The 23,927-nt window shown below is 43.6% G+C and overlaps 1 protein-coding gene across 6 annotated transcripts in view; it reads left to right on the top strand.

Annotated features, from left to right (window-relative positions):
- The window catches only part of Mast4 (microtubule associated serine/threonine kinase family member 4), a 591,291-nt gene that overhangs the window by 294,461 nt on the left and 272,903 nt on the right, over positions 1–23,927 (top strand). For all 6 annotated transcript variants that reach the window (XM_037209461.1, XM_028884811.2, XM_028884812.2 and 3 more), the window contains one exon: positions 19,133–19,164. In XM_037209461.1, the coding sequence (XP_037065356.1) occupies positions 19,133–19,164 (32 nt within the window). The remainder of the gene's footprint in view (positions 1–19,132; positions 19,165–23,927) is intronic.

Below are 23,927 nucleotides of genomic sequence, written 5' to 3' on the forward strand. Positions count from 1 at the left end.
GAGAATTGGCCATGGGTGGAGCCAGGAGGAACCAGGCAAGCATATATGTTTCCTTTTGAACTTTGCTTCTGATCTTTCGACATATTGCTATGAGTAATGGCCGGCTGTAATTGTCCACATTACAATAGAAGTCTTAGAAAGAAGAAATGTGTTGATAGAGAAAGGGGAACAAAGACAAGCCTTGGCCATTGATAACTAGAACACAGTTCTGTTTCCTGTCACTGGTAGAGCACACTGGAGTGGTAGTAGTCCGTGTTCACGTTCAGTGAGTTTTCTTTCACATGAACTGTGGACCCATCATGGTGGTCATGGATTTGTGTGTCTCGAGTTGATTTCTTTAGAGACTTGATCACTGTGGTTGCACAAGCCTTTGTTTCTGTGCCCTTGTTTTCTGTCTTTGTTTGCATTTGTGGCTGCAGTCTTGTGAGTTGTTGAATTACAGCATAGGCCACCTCCCTCTTTCCTCATTGTGAAATTCAAGACAGATTTCAAGTTACTACACACTGGGGAGTACATAGTGTGGCATTAATCTGGCTTGTCTTCTTTTTTAAAAATTTTTATTAATTAATTTTTTTCTTTTATTTTACATCCTGACCAAAGTTTCCCCCTCTTTTGTTCCCTCCCCCTGCCTCCCTTCTGCCTGGATTCCCCTCCTTCATCCACTCCTCCTCTGTTTCCCTTAAAAAAAGGGGCAGGCCTCCCATGGGTATCAACAAAGCATGGCATATCAAGTTGAGGCAGGACTAAGCTCCTCCCTTTGTATGAAGGCTGAGTGAGGCAACCCAGTATGGGGAGAGGCTCCCAAAAGCCAGCTCAAGCATTAGGGACAGGCCCTGATCCCATTGCTAGGAGCCCCATAAATTCTGACCAAGTTACTCACTGTCACACATATGTGGAGAGTCTAGGTCTGTCCCATGCAGACTCCCTATCTGTCTGTGAGCTCCTGTGAGCCTAGATTAGTTGTTTCTGTGCTGCGTCGTCCCGTCCCCCCCCCCCCCCCCCCCAGCTCATACAGTCTTTCTTCCCTCTCTTCAGAGCAGCTCATACAGTCTTTCTTCCCTCTCTTCAGAGCTCGGCCCAGTGCTTGGCTGTGGATCTCTGCATTTGCTTTCATCAGTTACTGGTTGAAGGCTCTCTGATGGTAATTCGGGTAGTCACCAATCTGATTACAGGAGATGTTCAGGTGCCCTCCTCACTATTGCTAGGAGTCTTAGCTGAGGTCATCCTGGTGGATTCCTGGGAGTTTCTCCGGCACCAGTTTACTCCTAACCCTGAAATGCATCCCCCCATCAAGACATCTCTTTCATTGCTCTCCCGCTCTGTTGCACCCCCAACCTGCCCAACCTGATCCCTCATGTTCCCATTCCCCCACCCCTAGTTTACCCAAGAGATCTCCTTCTATTTCCCCTTCCCAGGGAAATCCATGCATCCCTCCTTGGGCCTTCTTGTTACCTAGCTTCTCTGGGGCTGTGGATTGTAGCCTGGTTATCCTTTGCTTTACAGCTAATATCCACTTAGGAGTGAGTACATACCATGTTTGTCTTTCTGGGACTGGTTTACTTTACTCAGGATGATCTTTTCTAGTTCCATCCATTTGCCTGCAAATTTCATGATATCATTGTTTTTTGGTTTTTTTTGAGACAGGGTTTCTCTGTGTAGCTTTGGAGCCTGTCCTGGAACTCATTCTATAGCCCAGGCTGGCCTCAGACCCACAGAGATCTACCTGCCTCTGCCTCCCCAGTGCTGGGATTAAAGGCATGCGCCACCACCGCCCGGCGATATCATTGTTTTTTACAGCTGAGTAGTACTCCATTGTGTATATGTACCACATTTTCTTTATCCATTCTTCTGTTGAGGGGCATCTAGGTTGTTTCCAGGTTCTGGCTATAACAATAATGCTGCTATGAACATAGTTGAGCTTGTGTCCTTGTAGTGTATAATTGAGCATTCTTTGGGTATATGCCCAAGAGTGGTATAGATGGATCTGGAGGTAGGTTGATTCCCAATTTTCTGAGAAACGCCATATCAACTTCCAAAGTGGCTGTACAAGTCTGCACTCTCGCCAGCAGTGGAGGAGTGTGCCCCTTGCTCCACATCCTCTCCAACATAAGCTGTCATCAGTGTTTTTGCTCTTACTGGCTTGTCTTCTCTGTGGTTATTCTAGCGTTATAGTAAAAGTAGGACTCAGTTAAACCTGTGTGTGTGTCAGTATCAGAGAGAGAGAGAGAGAGAGAGAGAGAGAGAGAGAGAGAGAGAGAGAGAGAGAGAGAGAGGAGGAGGAGGAGGAGGAGGAGGAGGAGGAGGAGGAGAGAGAGAAGGAGGAGGAGGAGAAGAAGAAGAAGAAGAAGAAGAAGAAGAAGAAGAAGAAGAAGAAGAAGAAGAAGAAGAAGAAGAAGAATTTTGTCTCCAGCCTGATGTTTCATGGTTCCAGTTAATGGAGAAGCCTTGCAGATTTTGTCCTTGCTCCTAACAGGTCAAGACTGATGATAATAGTCTTGGGGAGATCTTACTTGGACACAATGTTTTCACAAGAGACTTGAAATGTTTCTCATTGGACAATAATAACAATGGAAGTTCCAAACATGGTTTGTAGAAATGTGAAATCCAATGTATTCTGTACCTCTTTGTTTGGGGGAACATGAAGAATTCCCAATTAGGTGGCCATTCCATGAACCTGAAATGCATCTTTCTCACTGCATCCATGGAGGACCAGGAAGCGTGGGCATGGGGGAAGTGCTCGAACCTGGAAGCCTCTCTGGTTACAACAGCATTACTTAGGTATTCCTGCTTGATGAGTTCATACTCTTTGTTGTAGCCTACTGTTCTCAGCTGCTTAACCTATTCAAGGACTGTCCTAGTTTAGTAGTCCAGGAAATAAGCTGATCAGCTGTCATATCCCCCCAATAAAAAAAGACAGCAAACTGCCTAGGCCGCAGAGCAAAGGAAAATTCAAGCAGCATGTTACCTTCCTTCCTGTGTGTACTGAAGCCGTAGTACCGTGTACTGTGTCTCATCACTATCCGTGATGATCTCGTCTACATTCTGTCTTAACCTTGATTAAAGAAGGGCACAGTTACCAATGTCTTCTGTTATCCACCGCTGGGTGTATCACTGGGGCTGAGTCTTCCTCTCCCTTCCCTCTCTCACTGCAAGCCTTGGGTAGTCTGGCTTCAGCTCTGTGTTCTGCAAGTACACAGAGCTGCTTTTATTTATTGTGGGAATTTCTCTTAGAGCTCTGTCATGTTTTCACACAGATAGAATGCAACCATGTTTGTGATTTTTGACAGTAGCTGGGATCTATGTGGAGTAGGGGATTTTTTAAAATATTCTGCAGCCAATATGTTTACTGTCCTTCAGCAGCCATGCAGGGCGACACGGTGTATCACTGCTCCTCGAAATGGGCTGCAACAGGAGGTCAGCATGGAGCATAGATTTTCTAACACAGCATGTTAGATGAAATGATTTTGTGTACTTTGAAGTGGAAAATTCAATCAGAATTTTCCACACTTTTTAGTTAAAGCAACACTGTTACTTATTGATGAAAGGTGGACTTGGGAAAATGCAGCATCAAACACAAAGAATCTAGCATATAGTTCCTGGTCATAGTAAGCAGTAACCTTTTCCTCTTATAATTTAATGAAAGCTACACGAGATTTAAAAAAAAAAAAAGGGCTGCTTAAAATATATGGCTATAGAATGCTTGGGATATATGCTGGTATATGTAGTGTTTGTTTGGATACTATTGGAGCCCTTTAAGAAGTTTGCTTTTCATTAAGAGGTGGTCTTCATGCTTGATAAATGGCAATTTCAAGTGCCTAGATAATCCATTTGGGCTTAAATAGAGCTATTTGGAAAGCACCTGAGAGTCCTATCGATAACACAAGAATAGAATAGATTCTCTAAGCTTTCATTCAAGTGGGCTTAGAGTGTATTTAAATTTGTTACTAGTTTTTAATCTGTCTTTTGGTGCGCTGAACATATATATCAGCATGATAACTTATTATATGGCATTCTGCAAAGGCAAAACCCTGGGGGTTGCAGTGTCAGGTGTGTGCATACATATTTAAGATAGAATAATAACAATGGGAGAGGGCTCACTGTGTGCTGGATCCATTACTCGGTGTTTTATGTGAATTCTTTTATCGAATCCTCCTAACAACAGAGAACTGTAATTTCCATTGATGAAAGAAAGTCACAGACAGGACACAGAAGTTGCCCAAAGCCATCAGCAAACAGAGGCTGGCATTCACCTTGCAGTGTAGACTCCTGAGTCTTGTGGTCCACGGTGCCTTGCTGCTGCTTTGAGGCTCCACCCCTTCAGCACATTCATCCTGACGACCCTAAGGATGCTTGGGTTGACATAAAGGACTTAACATTTAGGATATATATATTTATTTCTCAAGGCCATGTGAGTCTCTTGCCGTTCAATTTAGCCACAATTCTTGGTTTTTGATTGATACCCAATTAAACTTAATGTAATTTAGCTTGCTTTTCCTTTTTCTATTCTAAAGCTAGTATTAAAATGACAAGAACTTTTTTTAAAAAAAAAAATGGGTACAAATTCATCAACTTATCTAAATAATGAGATGTTTTGTGTGACCTTGTAGGATCCCCAGCCTCAGCATGGCTCAGAGTTGTCTTGCTCCTAAGTTTGCCCCCCACCCCCAACCCACATTATTTAAATTTTGATACAGTTTCATTGTGTTTTCAGCTGTGTTCTGTGGGGGAAAGATCTATACTCAGTGATCCATTTCATACTTCCAAGGCAGTCCAGAGAATTCAGCGCAAGGACACACACCTTTTCTTCAGGGCAATGTACATATCAGTCCAGTGTTGTCTAGTGTGCTTGTTCATTTTCTGAAAGAACCTCATAGGTGTAGTTCTGTGGGAAGCAGAGCAAACACCTCCATTCACCAGTGTTGCAGGTGGCTGGCTGCGTTCGTGTGTAGTAAGCATAAGGATCTAGTGCTTTGAATTCTTTAAAGTTTGGAGAACAACAATAATCTATGTTACGAAAATCTTCTTAGAGCTCAAATTTAAATGTCCACCCCAGTCAGGGTCCTTGTGATCACAGAAGTCACAAGGGACCATTTTGACTTTGAAGGGAGGATTGTGTCTTTGCAGGGAGAGGACCAGAAGTCAGTCTTTGGGAAGAAGCAATTAAAACCCCAGAGCCTTTTATTGCTTTTGATGCTTAAAAAAAAGCCCAAACCTCCCTGCACTGAAATATTTTCTGCTAATTAACTGTCACAAACGCAATGCCATTAAGCTTAGTGTCTCTTTGGTTAACTTCAAAGTCATTAGTACACACTGTGAAGCTCCCCCAAATTTATTTTAGGAAAGGGAAACAAATTGACAGGTCTGTAATCAATGTTTCCACGACTTGTTTCTGATAGAACCTAGACCCAGTTTACAGATTCCTTGGTAATATTTTCTGGGAAACATGGAGCCGCCTTCACTCGAGGCGTCTGGGTTATCTTGACACATGCTGTGTGTTAGGATCCACAGTTCCGAAGCTGACTTGTGGAAGTCGGTGGGAAGGACTTTTGGAAGATGTCCAACTGGGAATGTACTTATCTGCAAAGAACAGAAAATGTTTGTGACCAAATGTGCAGAGTGAGTGTGTTGCATTCAAACAGCATCTGCAAGGACAGAGGCTACTTGTGTCTCCTCTCTACCGTCCTTGATGTAATGTTGTGGGCACTGGGCACATCATCATATAGTTTGCTAGACTCAGCCTCCCTATTAGGAAAATACTGGTAATCTTACCATTGTCCAGGGTAGTGGTAAGGCTTCCAGCAAGCCAGTGAGAATGCACAGCACAGCCTGGCCTTGCAGCAGCGGCCATGATAGCACCGTTTTTGCTAGTGCTGTTGGGATAAAGGTGTGAAATGGGAGACAGGGCGTCCATCTTCCTCACAGGTCCCAGTTCCAGCATGCTTCCAGCTGTACATTGGATAAAATACTAAAAATAAAGAAAAGGAAAGGGGGAAAAAAGTCAAATTCTGAATGCTGGTGAGAAGGCTCAGCAGTTAAGGGTACATACTGCTTTTCTATAGGACCTGAGTTCACTTGTCAGCACCCACATGAAGGGCGGGGTGGAGGGGAGAGGGCTTGCAGCTGCCTGAAATCCAAGAGGATCTGTTACTTCTGGGTTCTGAGTGCATCTGCACTCACATGTACATAGCCACACACATACACACTTCACACACACACACACACACACACACACATCACACACATACCCCACATACATATACCACATACATACACACACACCACATACACATCACAGACACACATGCACACCACATACCCTCTCTTGTACATGCACACGCATGTGTGCGCGCACACGCACGTGTACACACACACACACACACACACACACTTAAAAATAAAATAAACCTTTAAAAAATATTTTTGAAAATGTCAGATTCTGTACTCTGTCACAAGTAGGATCTATTACTTCCTAAGTGAAATACATCCAAATCAATTGTTTATGTTACTGGGCCATCTCTTTACAATAAATTTCAGCACTGTTAGAGGCTTACGTTCACATTATCGATTATTTGAATATGTGAGCCATTAATCTCCATGGCCTGCATCCATTTTGCATGTATATTTTGTGTCGTCTTTTGCATTTATATAGAGAGGAATAGCCTGAAGAAAGTAGACTTGTGGGTATTAGCTTCATATAGTTTTTCAAGCGCTCCCTTGAGCTCATCTACCAATAAATTTCTACACTAAAACAGGCCTTCAGAACTGTGACTGCTGGGTAAACCAAGAGGTCCCCTTAGTAAATAAAAATGATTCATCTCACCAGAGTAAACCCTTTGTCCCTGGTCAGACAGTCTCATCCTGCCCTGCTTCCGAGTTCTATAAAAATCCTTTCTCTCTTTGTATTACGGTTGTCTGTGATTTTAGTGGAATCTCTGAATTACTATCTGATTTTTAAAAATCAGTTCATAAAAGGATATTGATTCTTTATATTAGGAGCAGTTGAAGTGTTGTTTATTAAAAACACTACCGGCAAGCTGGTCTTCCCCGATGGGGCTTGGAATCCAGTGTCAGCAAAACTCGTCTGAAGTCTCACTTGAGATATAGCCGTTTAAAAAGTGACCCCGGCGATGAGTACTCCACTGTGGGTGGGGCCGTGATTTGGGTGTGGATAAATGAGAGACCCGAAGGTGAAAGGGAGGTTCTGCCTGGCAGGGTTCTTTCTAATTGCTTCTATTTTCATTCCCTGGCATTGATATTCACTTCTTTCCCAGGGCATTTTCCTGGGTAATGAGAAGACTTTGAAATCAAATAAGGCTTTTGAACGCTGAAGATGCTTGCCACAGTGCTGATGGAGAATCCTATAGATCTATAATGATTCTAAAAGGTGTCTCATATCCACTATATTAACTCTCTTTTTAGAAGCTTATGAACATTGTAGCTTTTATTGATTCCAGAGAATTGGACCCAACAGTAAGCAACAAAAGTCGATGGTAACTTTCTTCCCATATAGGGGTTTGCAGATCAATATTTTGACTTTACTGTAATTGGCTGGTAATGGATGGAAGACCTGAAAGCATTGTGGGACCTTGTGGAGCACAGCTGTGTAGTGTGGCCTTTTTATCTCCGCTCACTGTGGGTCAGAGGCTTGCCCCAGGAGCAAGAAACACAGTTAAGTGGCAGGGTTGATATGCTTGTTTATCAAAAAGGCTTCATAAGTCTGTTCTAACGACAGAAAGAAGGCAGACCTTGTTCACAGTGACCTTAATTTTATACAGATGCTGAAGGAACTTCCAATTTGCATTGTCTTTAAAGCAATTACGTTCAGCATCTTGCATTGGTGTTTTGATGTCCAGACAGAGGGGTGTCCCTCTTAATGGAATAACTGGGTGTGTCTTTGCTGGAGCCTTCACTAAATCCTGGCCAGGTTCAAGTCTCCGGACCGACTGTTGCTCATGACCTTGACCCATGTTATCTAGGCCCTTTGTGCCCTGCCTGCCTCCCTCAGCGAGTCCGAGCATATATTTAGGTGGGATGGGCTGGGGTCTAGGGTGTTGGGAGCATCAGAACAGAGAAGCATGAGAACACTGCCGTGGTTCTGAATGTGCCCTGGGATAAGCTGTACGAACCTTGTTTTGTAGTTCAGGAAACTGGGCTGTAAAGGAGGCAGAGGAGGCTGAGGTTCTTCGGGGCCCTGTGTAGCATTGCCTTGGGTTGGACTAAAGCTGTTTCTTTAAGTTTGTCTTTTTATATATGATCAGTTTCCTTTGTTTGTGTGATGTGGGCATGTCTCGCTCTCCTCCCCCACCTCTCTCTCTCTCTCTCTCTCTCTCTCTCTGTATGTGTGTGTGTGTGTGTGTGTGTGTGTGTGTGTGTGTGTAAGTCAGAGATATCCTCAGATGATGTCCCTTAGATACCATCCACTTTTTCTTTTTAAGAAAGGACCTCACAGTTCCAGTGGGCCAGTCTGGTTGGTCAGTAAGCCCTGTCTACCTCCTCAGGGATTATAAGTATATCAATCACATCTGGGGCTTTTTTACTTGAGGTCTGAGGATTGAACTCAGGTTCTTGTTCTCCAGTGGGCCATCACCCCAACAGGATCAATACATCTTTAAAGCATTAACTTCGATGGGTCTAATTTTTTTCTATTGTAGCTTCTTTTATTTCAAAAGCTGGATTTTCCAAAATGACCCAAACTAGTTTTTATAACTTTTAAAGTTGACGCGAACATTTTCCCCAGAAAGAGTTCTTTTGTTCTTGGGGAAATTGAGCACACCATGTAGGCAATGAGTACAGGTTCGAAGCTGTTAACTGTGAGGTGGTGTGTGCACATTGCATGGCACATGGTAAACACAGTGAAGTGCAGCTGCTAATCACATATGTGTCCATTATTGTCAGCCAAGCCCCACAGAGACGTCTGTGAACTGAACCCTCCAGTGGATGTCTCTTTGGTAATACTGAGAGCACACGTGCCTGATTCCCAAGCTTGATGTTTTGACATCAAGGCCATAATCCACTAGGAAGTATCCCAAACCACAGTAAGTGATTGGAAAGGAAGCTTGTTTCGCTTGCTCATTTACTTAGGGTTAGCTGATGATTTGGTGTGTTACGTACGCCTTTTCTGCTGGAGAAAAGTCGGTGTTAAAAGTAACATGCTTGCAGGACTGTGCTTGAAATAAAATCAGAGTCTGTAAAAGCAATTTAAGTGTGAAATTTGCTTAGAAGAAGAAGCTGCCCAAGTCAGTTGTGCCTCTCATTTCAGACAGATACTGGCAGGGTGCTAGCCACTCTGAAGCCCCTTAGAAGGTGACATGAGGGGAGACTGGTACAAATATACCCAGCTGTGCCCTAGTTAAGGAAGGACACTTTCTGTTCCCTGGACTAGGCGGGTGTGGATTTAAGGACACACTGAGACATCTGCCACCATCCCTTCATTGGTGAAGCAGGAATAATGGCGATGATTAAACGGGCCAGTGTTTGTCCACTTGCAGTAAGTCAGAGGCCACCGTTACATTTGTGATGTAGCTGAGTTTAGTATAGACACACAGTACCGACCATTTACATGAGACTGTAGAGTGGAAAAGGAATTTGTCATGATGGAGGCTAACTTTTCATCCAAGCCCGGGATACTGGCTTTGCCAGTTTTCTCCTTTGCAGCTCTATCCCTGTTCCTGTGCTCTGGAACCCTGTTGATTATTTACACGTTTCACTGTTCCCTCATCCATTTCAGATTTCCAGTTTTTCTCTTCTGAAAGCCCTCTGTGCTTTTACATCAGAAGCCCCCTCTCCTCTTCTCTGGGTAGCACCCTGCCCTTATTTATCATGGCTCTTCTGACTTTCCCCGAAGCCAAGCATGTCTTCTCACATCCCTGCGATGCTGTGTGCTCAGTCCTGTCTTTAACCTGCCTCCCTACTGCCTGCCTTTCTCTTCCTCATCCTTGGTGCTGGTGCTCGGCCTTGCTCCCAGGATCCTAGAACAAGCCTCTAGGATGTCCCCGCTCGTTTGCCATCTGTGAGCCATGCAACACCCTAATGCTGGAGTGGAGCTGTCTTGGTTTTTTGAGACAGGGTTTCTCTGTGTAGTTTGGTGCCTTTCCTGGAACTCACTCTGTATCCCAGGTTGGCCTCGAACTCATGAGTACTGGGATTAAAGGCATGTGCCACCACCACTTGGCTGGAGTGGAGCTTTTTTAACGTGTTACCTGGCCATCGTCTCCTGTTGAAGTGCTCCACGGAGTGCCCCTTGCATACAGGATAAATGCAAGCCCTTTGAACACAGTCCCCAATGTGGCTACACCCCTGCCTTTGCACTCTGTCCTATTGAGCTTTCTTTCCTCTCTACTTCCCAAGCACTCTAAGGGTTTCACCCCTACCCATCCTGCACTGGACCTTGCCTCCCTGCAGTACTTCATCAGCCAGTCCTGGGCCTGCCTAGCCAGTGCCCAGACCTTACAGTAGAAGGAGCAGGTGAAGCAGACGCAAGCAGAGTATTGTGTCACTTGGAAATTTTTGAATCATCAAAACAAAACACAACTGGTTTAAGCAACAATGGACTTCTTTGGTTCATGTATCCAGAAAATATGCAAGGCTAGATCCAATGTTTCACAAGGGTCACCTGGTGCCTTATTTCTCCCCATCTTCCCCATGTACCCTTGATGCCCATCACGAGCTCCCTACCTCTCTTGCTAACTCTCTTGGATAAGGCTCATGAACTTCTTTCCAGGGCTCCCCGAGCAAACATCGTTTTATATCTACTTTACCCAGTTTGGGCCACATGTTACCTCTCAACTCATTACTTTGGTCAAGGAAAATGAGCTTTGCTACTTACTTAATTTAGTCAGAGCTTCTAGAGCAGTGGTTCTCAACCTTCCAAATGTTGCGACCCTTTAATACAATTCCATGCTATGGTGACCCCCAACCATAAAAGTATTTTCATTGCTACTTCATAACTGTAATTCTGCTACTGTTGTGAATCGTAATGTAAATGTCTGTGTTTTCCAATGGTCTTAGGTGACCCCTGTGAAAGGTCGTTCAACCCCCAGATTGAGAACCGTTTAGAGGCTAAGGGCTGTGTTGGTTCCATCAGAAGTTGCCGTCATTTATAACAGGGGAGCCGTGCTGACCCTCCTCAGAGGAAACCCAGCATCCCACCCTTTGCTGTTGAATACATTGAAGAGCCCTCCTGTATCCCATGCCTTTTCACACTGCATTTTACACCGAGTGAAGTCCTTTATCCCCAGAGCTGGCATGGCCTCTGCCATGTCAACCTTTGCTAACGTGTGTGTGATTGAATAAAAGAAACCCATTTCGCGTGCTTTAATCCCCAAATGTGCCCTTGTCTTCACCCTTGACAGAAGATTTTTTGCCTTCACAGTAACCAAATTTATAGAGCCACAGTGAATAACTTCAGTTTTACTTTTTAAAAATGTCCCTTTCACTTATACGAGGGGCAGGTTTTCCTCCTCCTCCTCTTCCTCCTCCTCCTCACCATCATTGCAACATCCCCTTGCTTGTATTTTCATTCATCGCCCTTCTCTCAGCCTCTCACGTCACCTCTCTGGCATACTTACTGTGGTTTGAGATATGGTTTCTTGGTGTGTTCCCCAAAGGTTCATGTCTTGAAAGCTAGGTCCTTGGGCAGGTCAGTATGTAGAGAAGAGGAGACCTTTAAAAGGTAGAACTGCCTGGGAAGTCATTAGGTCATCATCAGGGATGCTGTGCTCACGGGAGATAACGTGTGGTCAGGGTGGTGTGGCCATACACAGGATGCCATCTGCAAGAGGGGTTACTTTCCCCCTTACGGGACCTTGGGTCCTACACGAGTGGGTTATTGCAAAGAGTTATCCTGGCCCCGAGTCCCTCTGGCTTTCTGTCTCACCGTGTATTCTATTCTGCACATGCTCTAGCCACTGTTAGCATCCATGAGGCCAGAGGTGTTTTCACTTGGATCCCCAGCCTCCCAAACTGTGAGCTGCACAAACCCCTATGGTTAAGAATTTCTCCACCGAACGTATTTTGTTGTAGCAATGGAAAATGTTCTAACATCCTCTTTTTTTTTTTTTTTTTTTTTCCACAATGGATATAGGTGGAGAAATGGTACTAGATGATGTGTGTGTGTGTGTGTGTGTGTGTGTGTGTGTGTGTGTGTGTGTGTGTAAGCCTGTGCATGTGAGCTGAGGCCAGAGAGGACATTGGGTATCCTGCTCTATCACCACGCTTACCCCTTGAAACAGGGTCTCTAATTGAGCCTGGAGCTGGGCTGGCAGCCAGCGAGTCCCCGTGATTCTGCTGTCCCCACCCCCCGACTGTGTTGGGGTTGGGGGGGGTGCCTACACCTGGCTCCTTAGGTGAATACTGGAATCCACACTCAGGTTCTTGTGCTTACGTAGCAAGTGCTGATACCCCAGTGCGCAGGCTCCCAGCCCTCAATTTAGTTTTTCAGCTGTTATCTGACGGGCTTACTCCTCCGGCCAGTTGCTGGTCTCCTGTGGACTTTTTCGACGGCAATGCTTGGCATCCTGTCCAGACAGCCAGTTGGCTTTATAATTGTAGACAGAAAAAGAGAAATAGGTCCTTCAAGAAGTGAGGGGCTGCTTTGGGACCCTGTGCTTGCCTCCGTTCCCTTTGGATTTCACAGGTGTGCTCTAGGTCAACGTGTGTACGCGTTTAAACTTTTCTACGAAGATCTCCTACTTTTCCAGCTTTACTTTCTTCACGCAGAAAACTGTTGGCTTCCGGGGCCGTTTCCTGAAGCTTTCAAGGGTCAGGAACCAATTTTGCCTTCTGCTCAGGTTCAGAAGGAAGTACTGTGTGAGATGCAGTTAGTTCTGTGACACAAGTCTTTCTGTCCTCTGCCTTCAAGACCTTGGTGACAGAGTCAAGAAAGTGACCCAAGCGTTCCTTTAGGAGAGCTGACCTCTGGGTGACCCCACCCTGGCCTGCTGTGCCACCGTGTTTGGCAGTGAGCATCCTGCTGGAGAATGGTGCCAGAGTGACCATTAGAGTGACAGAGGTCTTTCTCCTGTGCCACTTCCTGCCCACACAGGAAACAACATCACAGCTTAGCTCTCACTACCGCAATGACAGCCTAGGAGATTAATGTTCCCTAAAGGAAAAGAAAATCTCCTAAGGTAAAGGGCTTATGTAAACTAGTAGTCTTTAAAGGGATTTAAAATAACTAACTTCTAATAAACAATTGCTACAAACAGTTTTTCCCCTCTCTCTGGCTCTCCGGGGGTGGTGCTTAGGCACTGGCAGTTTTAAAAGCTCCCCGGTGACATTAATGTGTAGTCAGGTTTCAGAATCCCTGCTTCAGCCAAGTCAACCACTGCTCAGAACTTCCCCTTGAGCAGAATGATTTCATCCCTGTCACTTTCTCTCCCCGTTAGCACGCACACATCCAGGTTAGACTGCGCAATCCCGCACCTGCTGAGACCTCTTTGTTCATTGCGAGTCTGGGTCTGTTTCCCTGAGTAGCTTTTAAATAGGTTGTGTTTTGTTTTGTCCTCCACCTCATATGGCCCCATGTATGGCCTGGCATGGCCGCTGCTGTGCACATCCTGGCTTTTGGGACTCTCCCTAAATGCATAGGGAGAGAGAGAGAGAGAGAGAGCAGTCAGCACAGGTCATAACCCTCAGTGACAAGATGAAAATGCTAGGACCAAGGGAAGAGAGTAGCAGGGACCACAGGGACATGGGACCTCCTCCTTTCTGGAAGGTTCTGGGAGGTAGTTTGTTCCGGTCATTGCCGTTTTGTTTGTTTTCAGGGTTTGGGAGAAGCAAGCTGCACAGTCTTCAATTCCCCAACTCCTTCTTGGAGGAGTTCCCTGGACATGAATTGGTCGGCTTTGGCCCTGCTTCTCTTTGTGATGGTGACAGAAGATCATATTCCTCTTTACTGCCCACTTGCCCGCTGGAGCAAGAGGCCCAGAGGCAGCCTTACCACGTAGGAAGCTGCCACAAGCTGTGAGATAAAGGTGTGGGGACAGTTAAAGGTACAACCTGCAGGAGGCGCTCTCTGACACGTTTCCCTTCCAGGTGCATTACCCGTCCGTCGTCTTCTCGGACTTGAACTTCCAGGTTCTGACACTGTCTGCTCGGTCATCTTGTTGCGATAGAAAGTGTTGTCTGTGACCCACCGCATCCTTACATGTCAGCTCCCTTCAGTTTCTGTTGCTTTGAAGAGACCCAGCTTCTGCTAGCGTGGGACCTCCTTCATGCTTCTCCGTGGGACTGTGTCCTGTCCATCTCACCTGCTTCTTCCGACTCTTCTCTCTTACCGGCCCACCCCACCCCAGGCTTATTGCTCTCTGTACCATCGTATGTGCTGAGGGTTCCACAGCCCGTCTCTAGTTCCAGCCCCTTTCTTGAACCCGGATTCATCCATCCACCTTTGCAGACACTTCAGTGTGACAGCCCCACATGGACAGTCTTGATGTCACACATTGATGCCGAGCTTCTCTTCCGTCAAACGCTGTGTAGCTAGGGCCCCTAATTTTGACTCCTTTGTACGTTTCCTTTTATGGCCCACATCCAGCTCTTTCGTACAGTGTAGCCGCCTTCTTCATATGTAAGTACCTCATGCCTCTTCGTTGCCAGTTCTACACAGTCTTCCCTCACTTCGACCATGTCTATAGCTTTCTAAATCATAGGATTAAATAAAACCTTCAAACAAGCTTGAGCATTTTAATAATTACTTGTTCATCCTTTCCTCTACCATCCCCATTATCCCCCATCTAATTTATGTGACATGGGGGGGTAATTTTAGAATTATAGAGGATGATAGTTCAGAGAATTCCTGTCTGTCCTCTTTCCAGCTTCCTCAAATGCCAACATAGCATGGTACATAACCTTAATATAGTTGTCAGGACTAGGAAAGTCGCACTGGTGCTTCGCTAAAAACTCAACCACAAGCCAGGCGGTGGCGGCACACGGCCTTTAATCCAAGCACTTGGGAGGCGGATCTCTGTGAGTTTGAGGCTAGCCTGGTCTACAGACCAAGATCCAAGACAGACACCAAAACTACACAGAGAAACTCTGTCTCCAAAAAACCAAACCAAACCAAAAACGAAAAGTCAACTACAGATGTAAGTTTGTTGGTTGGTTTTTGAAGACAGGGTCTCACTGCATAGCCCTGACTGGCCTGGAACTCTCATATTCACCTGCCTCTGTCTCCCAAGTGCTGGGATTAAATGCTTGGTGACTTCATCCTGCACCCTGCTCAACTGTGTTTTTATCACTGGGCTGTGAACTAACGTACTTTTCTTGATCCAGGATCCAAGCCAAGAGTCTACAATACATGTAGCCATCCTGCTTCTTTAGTGTTCTCTGATCTCTGAGAGTTTCTTTTCCATTCCCTTACATTTTTCTGAGCTTTGTTTTACAGGCACTGGGATAGCTCTCTCTTTATGAGTGCATGATGCTTTTGCATAAGGACAATGGAGTTGAGTTACAGAATTTTAGGAAGACAACCAAAGTGTGAAGTGACCTTATCCTCAATCAGAGGGTATTTGATGTCAGCAAAGCCTGCCCCTGTGACGCTGAATGATTGTTTGGTCAAGGAGGTGTCTGCCGGATGCTCCTGGGAGGGAGTCACTAGAGTCATTAAGTCTAGCCCCCCCCCAAGAGAAGGTGAATTGAGTGCTGACACTCGGTGGAGGGGGTAGTCTACAATACTACTTGGATCCCTGCATATCTCCAATTTACTAGCATGGCATCAATTTACTGATCTCTTAAAAGAATAGTTCAGAAATTTTCTAAATACATGCGGGGTGTTTAGTGGTGTTACTTTGTGTATAGATAGCTGCCCAATACTTAAATGCTATAAATGTTTTTTTAAATTACACCTGTTAGAACTTCTTAGACATATATAACATTGCAGTTTGCTGTCTTCATGAGCACAGCAAGCCATTCCTTCCCCTCTCTCTCTCCCCCATTGGAGGCCACAGTTGGCTGGTACGGACTTTACACTCACTCACTGGACTTCTCCTGTCATCCTGAATTCTGCATGGCTTCTCTTCTTAAATTTGAGGACATTTTGGTACACTTAGTCTGTCAGCCTTTTCTCTGTCTCTGCCTCTGTCTATCTCTGTCCTCTCTCTCTTTGAAATAGGGGTTTTGCTGTAGCCCAGTGTGGATCAAGACATCCTCATTCCCCATCCTCCCATCCTTCTTAGTCCTGGGGTTATGTGTATGCACACTGTGCATTCCCACTCTCGATCTTATCAAGAGATCTCAAGACAAGTTGTCTCAGAAAAGATTATTTGTACTTCATACTCATTTTCATCATAACTATTTAACATTCTTAGAAAGGGAATAAGGAGCGGATGAAGAAAATAGTGATAACTAGCATTCTAAAATATGCTAAGCCCCCAAGAACAAGTGTGATGGCTCATGGCTTATAATCCCAGTGCTTGAGATGCTGAACAGGAGGATTGCCAGCCTGGGCTACAAACTCAGACCCTATCTCAAAACAAACCAACCAAATAAACAAACAAAAACAAGCCTAAACAAAGTCACAGAGTAATCGGTATCCACAAAAATAATTTTTTAGAACTTTAATCTTTTAAAATATGTTCTTAATCTGGAATAATTAATAAACATATTTAGTTGAGATAGTTGCTTCTTTCCCCTTCATTTCCTTTGTATCCCACTTTCTCCCACTTCCAGTTCTTAGTTAATACAGCTTTTAACACATATTCCCTCTATACCAAATTCTAGCTTTGGTTTATGGCCTGGGCCAATACCACACATCTTATCTAATTTTCTAAGTATGTGTTAGTGACCTTATCCTGACATTAAGGAAATCAAATGAAGACACATACATGGAGGACCATGGGGGCTGAGGCAGTAAAATGCCTTGATGCTGTTCATTTATGTCCGACCTGTGCTGATTTATTAGCACGTAGGCTCCATACATTAGGGCAGTAGGTGCTCCCTGCTCAGCCTGCAATTGCTGACCCTCTTGGTATTTGCAGACTCGGGCAGCCACTGTTCACAAGGTCTTGGCCAAGGCACATTCATTTCTCTCACTTTATTACCATCACATCTGATTCCAATTTGCTACCAAATTGAGTTTCCCATCCTGAGCCTGACATTCAAGCCAACAGGTGGATTAGCTCCCTCAGTTCAGTTAGCATGGTGGCTTCAGGTCAGCTGACAGTGGCCTGTGTGAAATGTCCCCCGTTCCTCATTTTGGAAGCTCAGGCTCCATCCTGTGGAGCAGGGGAGGTGTGTGGGCCACTGTAACCTTTCTGCTTATTTAGAACTCGTAATTCCAGGCCCATTGGAAAGGTTTCTGATTAAAAAACAGGGTTGGCTCTTATCCCCTTATCTTGCTATTTCAGCAACTTTTTCCAAGAGCCAAAACAGCCAGTTTATGATCGGGTCATTTCAGGGAATATGGTTGATTGTACCATGGTTACCCTTTTCGTTCTTCCGTCTTCCAAGTCTTCTATTGCATATGTAGTTGATGTGCCATCTGATTTATTACTTGCTTGCTCTTGCTAATAACGCCTCTGGTATCATCTATGCCCTTGATAAGTTTCTGCCACAGCAATGGTGACTTGCTGTGTGAGGAATCTCAGTTCTTTCCTAAGAGACACAATCTGATGAAGTATGACTTTTAGAGAGTCCTGTGAGGGGGGCGGGGGGAGCCCAAATACAAAACTCATTTCTAGTGTTTGCTTAATCAACGATTCATATACAGAAAGTTGCTCATTGAAGAGCAACCTGAGGAGACTATCCTGGTTAAAGACACTTGTGGTCATCAGTTAATGAAGGGACATTTCCCTTTCAGAAACAAGAAGCCAGCGTTAGCAAACACTATAATTTCTTGGGGGGACAATCAAGGATTTAATGGGGGAAAATGTAAAAACAAACAGAAATTGTTGGTTGTGTGGGAGGAGGGTGCTTCCTTTCTCAAAGTACCAGAGATATGTATGGTAACTCCATAGGGACACACCTTCATGTCTAAAGCCCACGTCACATCTTCCCTGGCCTCTCCTCTGCCCTCAAGGCCGTTTTCTGTAGGCTGTGCTAGAGTAAATTGCACTGTTTAGAAGTGATGTCTGAGGCCCTTGTCCTGGACAAACATCCAGGAGCCAATAAAAATAGAGGACAGACAAGGTGGGTGTGAAGCCAGAGGAAATACCTTTGCAAAGAGAATGCTGAGCTTCTGGAAGACGCCAAATAAATGAGAATTCTGAGGATGAATGACCAAATTTAGACTCTTCTAAATTTGTAGTGTAGTGAATTTTGAGTTTAAGTCAGCTGCTGACTCACGGCTTCCTATTCTTTAATTATTGCTATCAAGTAATCCTCCTTCAAAAGTGGGGCCTCTAGACCTCCTGTAGTGGGTGGAAGTACTTCTGAGTCAGGACTTTGTGTGTGGTTTCCTTGCTTACTTGCCTGGTCCTTTTTTTTTTTTTCCTTTGCCTCTCTATGATTCTGTAGATAATGATCTTAATTTGAGATAAGTGTGAGAGCATACTTTAGAAGTATCAACACTCTGGTAATTGTGGCTGTCTGGCTACCTTTTAGAGGTTCATTAACCTACTTTTCAATACCTAAGTAATAAATGCCATTTGTTTTGAGAAGTAATTCCGGAAGAAAACCCTTTGCAGGCTCCCTTTAAAATAACAAAGTGTAATATTTGTTATGCATAGTATTTTGTCGGAATCTGTTTCCTTGGAGGGTAAGTTGGCCTGATTTAATAATCTGATTTAATTGCCCTTTTCATTTCACCTTTCATTTAATTATAATCCTCTGAACTTTCTCCCGCTTCTATATATCTCTTGTCTTGGTAGGTCCCCCGGTTCTTCCGACTTTGCTCAGTCACAGGACAATAGTACTCAGCTCAGTATTTTACTCAAGTTGCTTTTTGAAGGTCCAATGGTTTTATGCTTCAAAATCAGATAAACTGTTGATAGTCTAAACTGCCCCTTCAGACCTCTTTTCTTGTGTAACAAGAGCAGTGTTGGGAGGGATCTGACATAAAATTATGTCATCAAAGTCTTTAGTGTCTTGACAGGGCCAAGTCAAGTCTGATAAAGAATGTCCAAACGTGTGACTTGGTGTCCTGATGACTTCAGCTGGTGCGGCATCTCCCATGTGTGTTTTCTCTTTTCTTTTGCAGAAGGAGCTGAGCCTCCCCCGAAGAGGAAGCCTGTAAGTAGAAGGACTCACTTTCCTCACTCTCTTTTTGCCTGGTTTGTAATGTGATCACTATCTGAATTGTTGGGCTTTGATGGCGATTAAAAAATTAATGATGAGCTACCGAATCAACAAAACAAAACAACATGAATTTATTTATAAAAGTTAAAGAGTAATGTAATGATCTCATTATAATTTGCTGGATCTGTCTGTGGGCATTGTAAATTCAAATGCTTACTAAATCCTAGGAGAATCTTAAGTTTTAAAAATGCCATTATATAGCCAAGGAAAAAAAAGTGATTTAATCTGCAAATAATGCAAGGTAACCTTAACCAGGAGTTAATAATTGTCCATGTATTCTGAAAAATCTATAGTTGTTCTTTATATTATGAAATTTTTGCACTTGAATGGATGAAGTCTTTGAGTCAGCTACACTTCCTGCTGTTAGAGCCAGGTCTTATTGAAAGGGTACATGTAACCGGGCAGTGGTGGCACACGCCTTTAATCCCAGCACTCGGGAGGCAGAGGCTGACGGATCTCCGTGAGTTCAAGACCAGCCTGGTCTACAGAGCGAGATCCAGGAAAGGCACAATGCTACACAAAGAAACCCTGTCTTGAAAAACCAAAAAAAAAAAAAAAAAAAAAAAAAAAAAAAAAAAAAGAAAGAAAGAAAGGGTACATGTAACGTTCTTGTATTCAAATAATAGATGTGCGGACCTTGACTTGACTTCTTGGTAGTGTGTCTCCACTTTAAGTTAATTATATACTTGCACAAAAAAATAGTTGTATTCACTTGCCGTTTCTGGAGTGAAATTGTCCTATAATACTCCATTCACTACCTGTAGGGTAGCTCTCGTACCGTGAGCAGCACTATGTAAGGGCTGAATTTGAACTCTTTGGATTTTTCTGGTTGGTGTGTGTTGAAGAAGTCTATGGTACAGTTCCTCTTAAATTTTTTTTAATTTTTAAGATATTTAGGAATATAAGATACAAGGAATATTTAAAATAAGATTCTCTAATTCCACTGTGGAGTAATAAAAAATTATAGGGGACTACTGTCACCTTCTGGGTGAAAAATTTTTTTATATGCCAGTCTTTGTATCTAGGAACCTAAACAACATCATGTGCAAACATTTTATTTGCTTTTTAATGAAATCAATTTCACTAATTTGTTTATCTATTTTGAGCCAGGGTTTCTCTGTATAGCCCTGGCTGTCCTAGAACTCGCTCTGTAGACCAGGCTGTCCTAGAACTCGCTCTGTAGCCCTGGCTGTCCTAGAACTTGCTCTGTAGATCAGGCTGGCCTAGAACTCACTCTGTAGATCATTTTGTTTTCATTTTATTTCTTTTCCTTTTTCTTTTTGAAACAAGTTTAGACTGCCAGGTGGACAACCAATCGTTTTTCCTGCAAAATTTTCCTCAGCTGTCTCTGCTCCTCGCCTTACTTCCTGGCTGGAGGTTAATGGCTTGGGTCCTTCCTTAGGAAGTGCCCTTGGGATTAAATGCTTTCTTTTTCTGTGTCATGGTCATACACCTGTTCCCAAAACTCCAACTTTCGCTATTTCTCTTCATAATGAGAAAAGTAGAAAAACTATGTGAGATCTTTTCGTAGGCAAACCATCTTATTTTCTCTATACTTTTTTTTTTTAGTTCTTAAATACCCTGGATTTTTCTCCTATACTTTATTTGAAAAACCTTAGAACTTTGGTCAGATTTCCTTTAGGGCTTTATAGTAATTCCCTTAGATTTGTTCGTCTATATTCCCAGTGACTATCAGAAGCCCATACAAATTATGAAATTAAATCCATTCTGTCTATGTAAGATTCATATATTACTTTCACAGTGAAGTCTCAGTTCTGTTAATGTTTAGCTCATGGCCCTGAATGATGTTAAAACACATGATAGAGAAAGAAAATATGTTTTTCTCCACTTGAGGAAACGGAATCATTAATAATAAAAAAGAGATAGTGAAATAAGTGTATTTGGAGCCTGTGCTGGGAATTATCTAGAAGTCCCCTCTCTAATAAAAATTGGTTGATTTATTGGTGGTAGAATGAAGCATGGCAGACCAGTCAACACAAAGCTACCTATTTCAGTGAATTTTGTAAAAATCATTATTTCCAAATGAATTAACCCCCCAAATAAACATAATTTTATATTTGCTACAGTTACCCTCAAAGAATTAACAATGCCTGATGTGGCTGTTCAGAAGCCCATGGCCCTCAGTGTCCTCGGTGGATGCCACACCGACGGCCCGTAATTAATGACTCGTGCGTGCATGGTCCTTCATGACACTGAGAAAAAGAGATGCTTTTTAAAAAAACAGTGCCAGGTTCATTTTCGGAGGAAGCTCATGAAGGAGGACAGCGTCGCCTTGTTAGGTGCTGGCCTCGGTCTTGTCACAGGCCGTGATTGTTCTACCAGCGCCCCTCACCCTGTTTCCTGCAGAAATGCCTCCTAGGGATGCTTTCAGCTCCTTTGCTCTTCTGCAGGAAGACTGGGTCTCCCCAACCCCCACCCCTCCTGCTGTTGGGGTGAGTCCCTCACTGTCCATGTTAGCAAACTGCTCAGGCCTCAGCATAGGCCTTAGGGTCCCTGCTCCCAAAGCCACCAACTGAACTTGTCAGAGGGGCTGTGCCCTCAGAAGAGGTCACTTTAGTCTGATGTGTCTGCTGCTTCTAATCTGTGTTACCTTGAAGGTGTTACTTTAAAATTGCATTACCATCACTTTGAAACTGATAGGATTTGTTAGCTTTGTTTGTAATTTTTGAGTGTTGTTTGGAATAAGCTAAAAACTAACTTTTATCTATGCAGTCCTAAAAGCATACATATGCTACATTTAAAAATAAAATTTTCATAAATAAAAGACAGAAAATATGCTTTCTCATGATTGGGAGATCATAAAAGCAAATGGTATTTTCTAGAAAATATAATTCCGATCTCCTCTAATATTTTGCTTGCAATCATTTCGATGAGAGCCAACATGAAGACTATGTGGCCTTATATAAAGTTTTAAAGGTGGAAGAGATGATTAAGACCTTTATTCTTTAGTGCAAAGAGCAAGAGGCAGGAAAAGCAGGGAGCTACCTTCTAGGCAAGATGTTACTAGATAAAAAGTGACCTCTGCTAAGTTTCCCCTGAGGCTTTCCAGTACTCTAATCTTCTTTAAGGCCTCAAATCTTATCTCTGCTCCAGACTGCTGTATTAGGTGGATTTGAGTTTCTCTTTTCAATTCAATGGAGGCTTTGGTTCCCTGATTCTCAGAGTCATTCTTTCCTCCCATTTCCTTGGAACTTAAGTTACCATACTCTATTTCCTTCTCACCCAGCAGTCTATCAAAATCATGCTGTTGGAAGAACTATGCAGAGGAGTACTGTATAACAGGTTAGATATTGAGACTAACACTGTGATGAACAAGTCCCAGAGAGAAGGCAGCATTTACATTATAAAATGTAAAAGTATACAACAGATTTCTGCTCTTTTTCTTAACCCTGAAATTTGCCAGAGACAAACCAGTTCTACCATTTTGGCCAAATTAAAGCAGGCTTTTATTAAAATGTGAAATATTGACCAAGATGGACTTTGGTCAGGACTATCACTTGGAAACTTTCCAGCTGAATGGCTTTGAGATGTGTTGTGTGCGTGTGTGTGTGCGTGTGTGTGTGTGTGTGTGTGTGTGTGTGTGTGTGTAGGTGGTGGGGGGAACTTATATCGACAAAACCCATAGGCCATGGTACTTTCCCATGAGGCTTTGTTGTTATTTTCCAAGAACTCCCAGCATTCCAGAAAGTTACCTGGTCTTTGGGCCGATGGGGCTTATAGGTTACATAAGGTCTAACATTGAGCTACAACTCCTAGCATTCCAGGAAGTTAGCTGGTCTTTGGGCAGGTGGGGCTTATAGGTTACATAAGGTCTAACATTTCTAAATACACTTAACCATAGAAGTGTAAGGCATGCATGGGAAGCAGCTCTGTATGAAAATTTGCTACTATAGGAAATGACAGAAATGGAGTTCATGTGGCTCTTAGAGGGAGCTTCATGCACCACTAATGTGGCTGTGCTGGTGAGTGTGTAGGTACTTATATTACATCTTCTACGACAACATTCTTGATTGGGTGAAAGTTCAATTCAAACATTTAATCAAGCCTTTGCCCAGGGTTAGAAATAACTTATGTAGATATTATATTTAAAAAATCTTTTTCAAATATGAGGATGTGTCATAACTGTTTTTTGTTTCTTGGCGGTGTTTTGATCTCTTGCTGAAGATCGCCCCAAATGAGTCCAGCTTTATAATACTTGTAAGTTCCCTATGTTGGACACTATTGGCTAATGCCAGAACATACACTGAATTGTGTGGATAGGTTTCAGGGCTCTTAAAATCGCTTTTGATACACTGCCTGAAGGCAAGCAGGGAGAAAAATGAGATCATTGCATTTGTGGCGATGAATTATAACTCTGGCTTCAGAACTTGACTCTGGCTGTTCTTCCTGCCCAGAGAATGCCTGATTCAGTAATGTTTCCAATATTGCTGTTTGTGGAAGAGACACACGCCTACCTCCCACTAGTCAGGCAGCCTTCTGCTGGGGGTCTGTAGACCCTGTCACCAAACCTGTCTGCTAGGACAGAGATCCTATGGCTGAATGGCAGATTCCCTGTCCTTGGTGTCATAAATTCAGCCTGGGACACACAGACTCTCTTGACATGATTTTTATTTGTCTGGTCACCATCTCTGCATTAGTATTGCTGGTCTCCTATTGAGGCCTTGCCTGACATTTTT

The sequence above is a fragment of the Peromyscus leucopus genome, chromosome 11 (assembly GCF_004664715.2).
Source record: "Peromyscus leucopus breed LL Stock chromosome 11, UCI_PerLeu_2.1, whole genome shotgun sequence".
NCBI classification, from domain to species: domain Eukaryota; kingdom Metazoa; phylum Chordata; class Mammalia; order Rodentia; family Cricetidae; genus Peromyscus; species Peromyscus leucopus.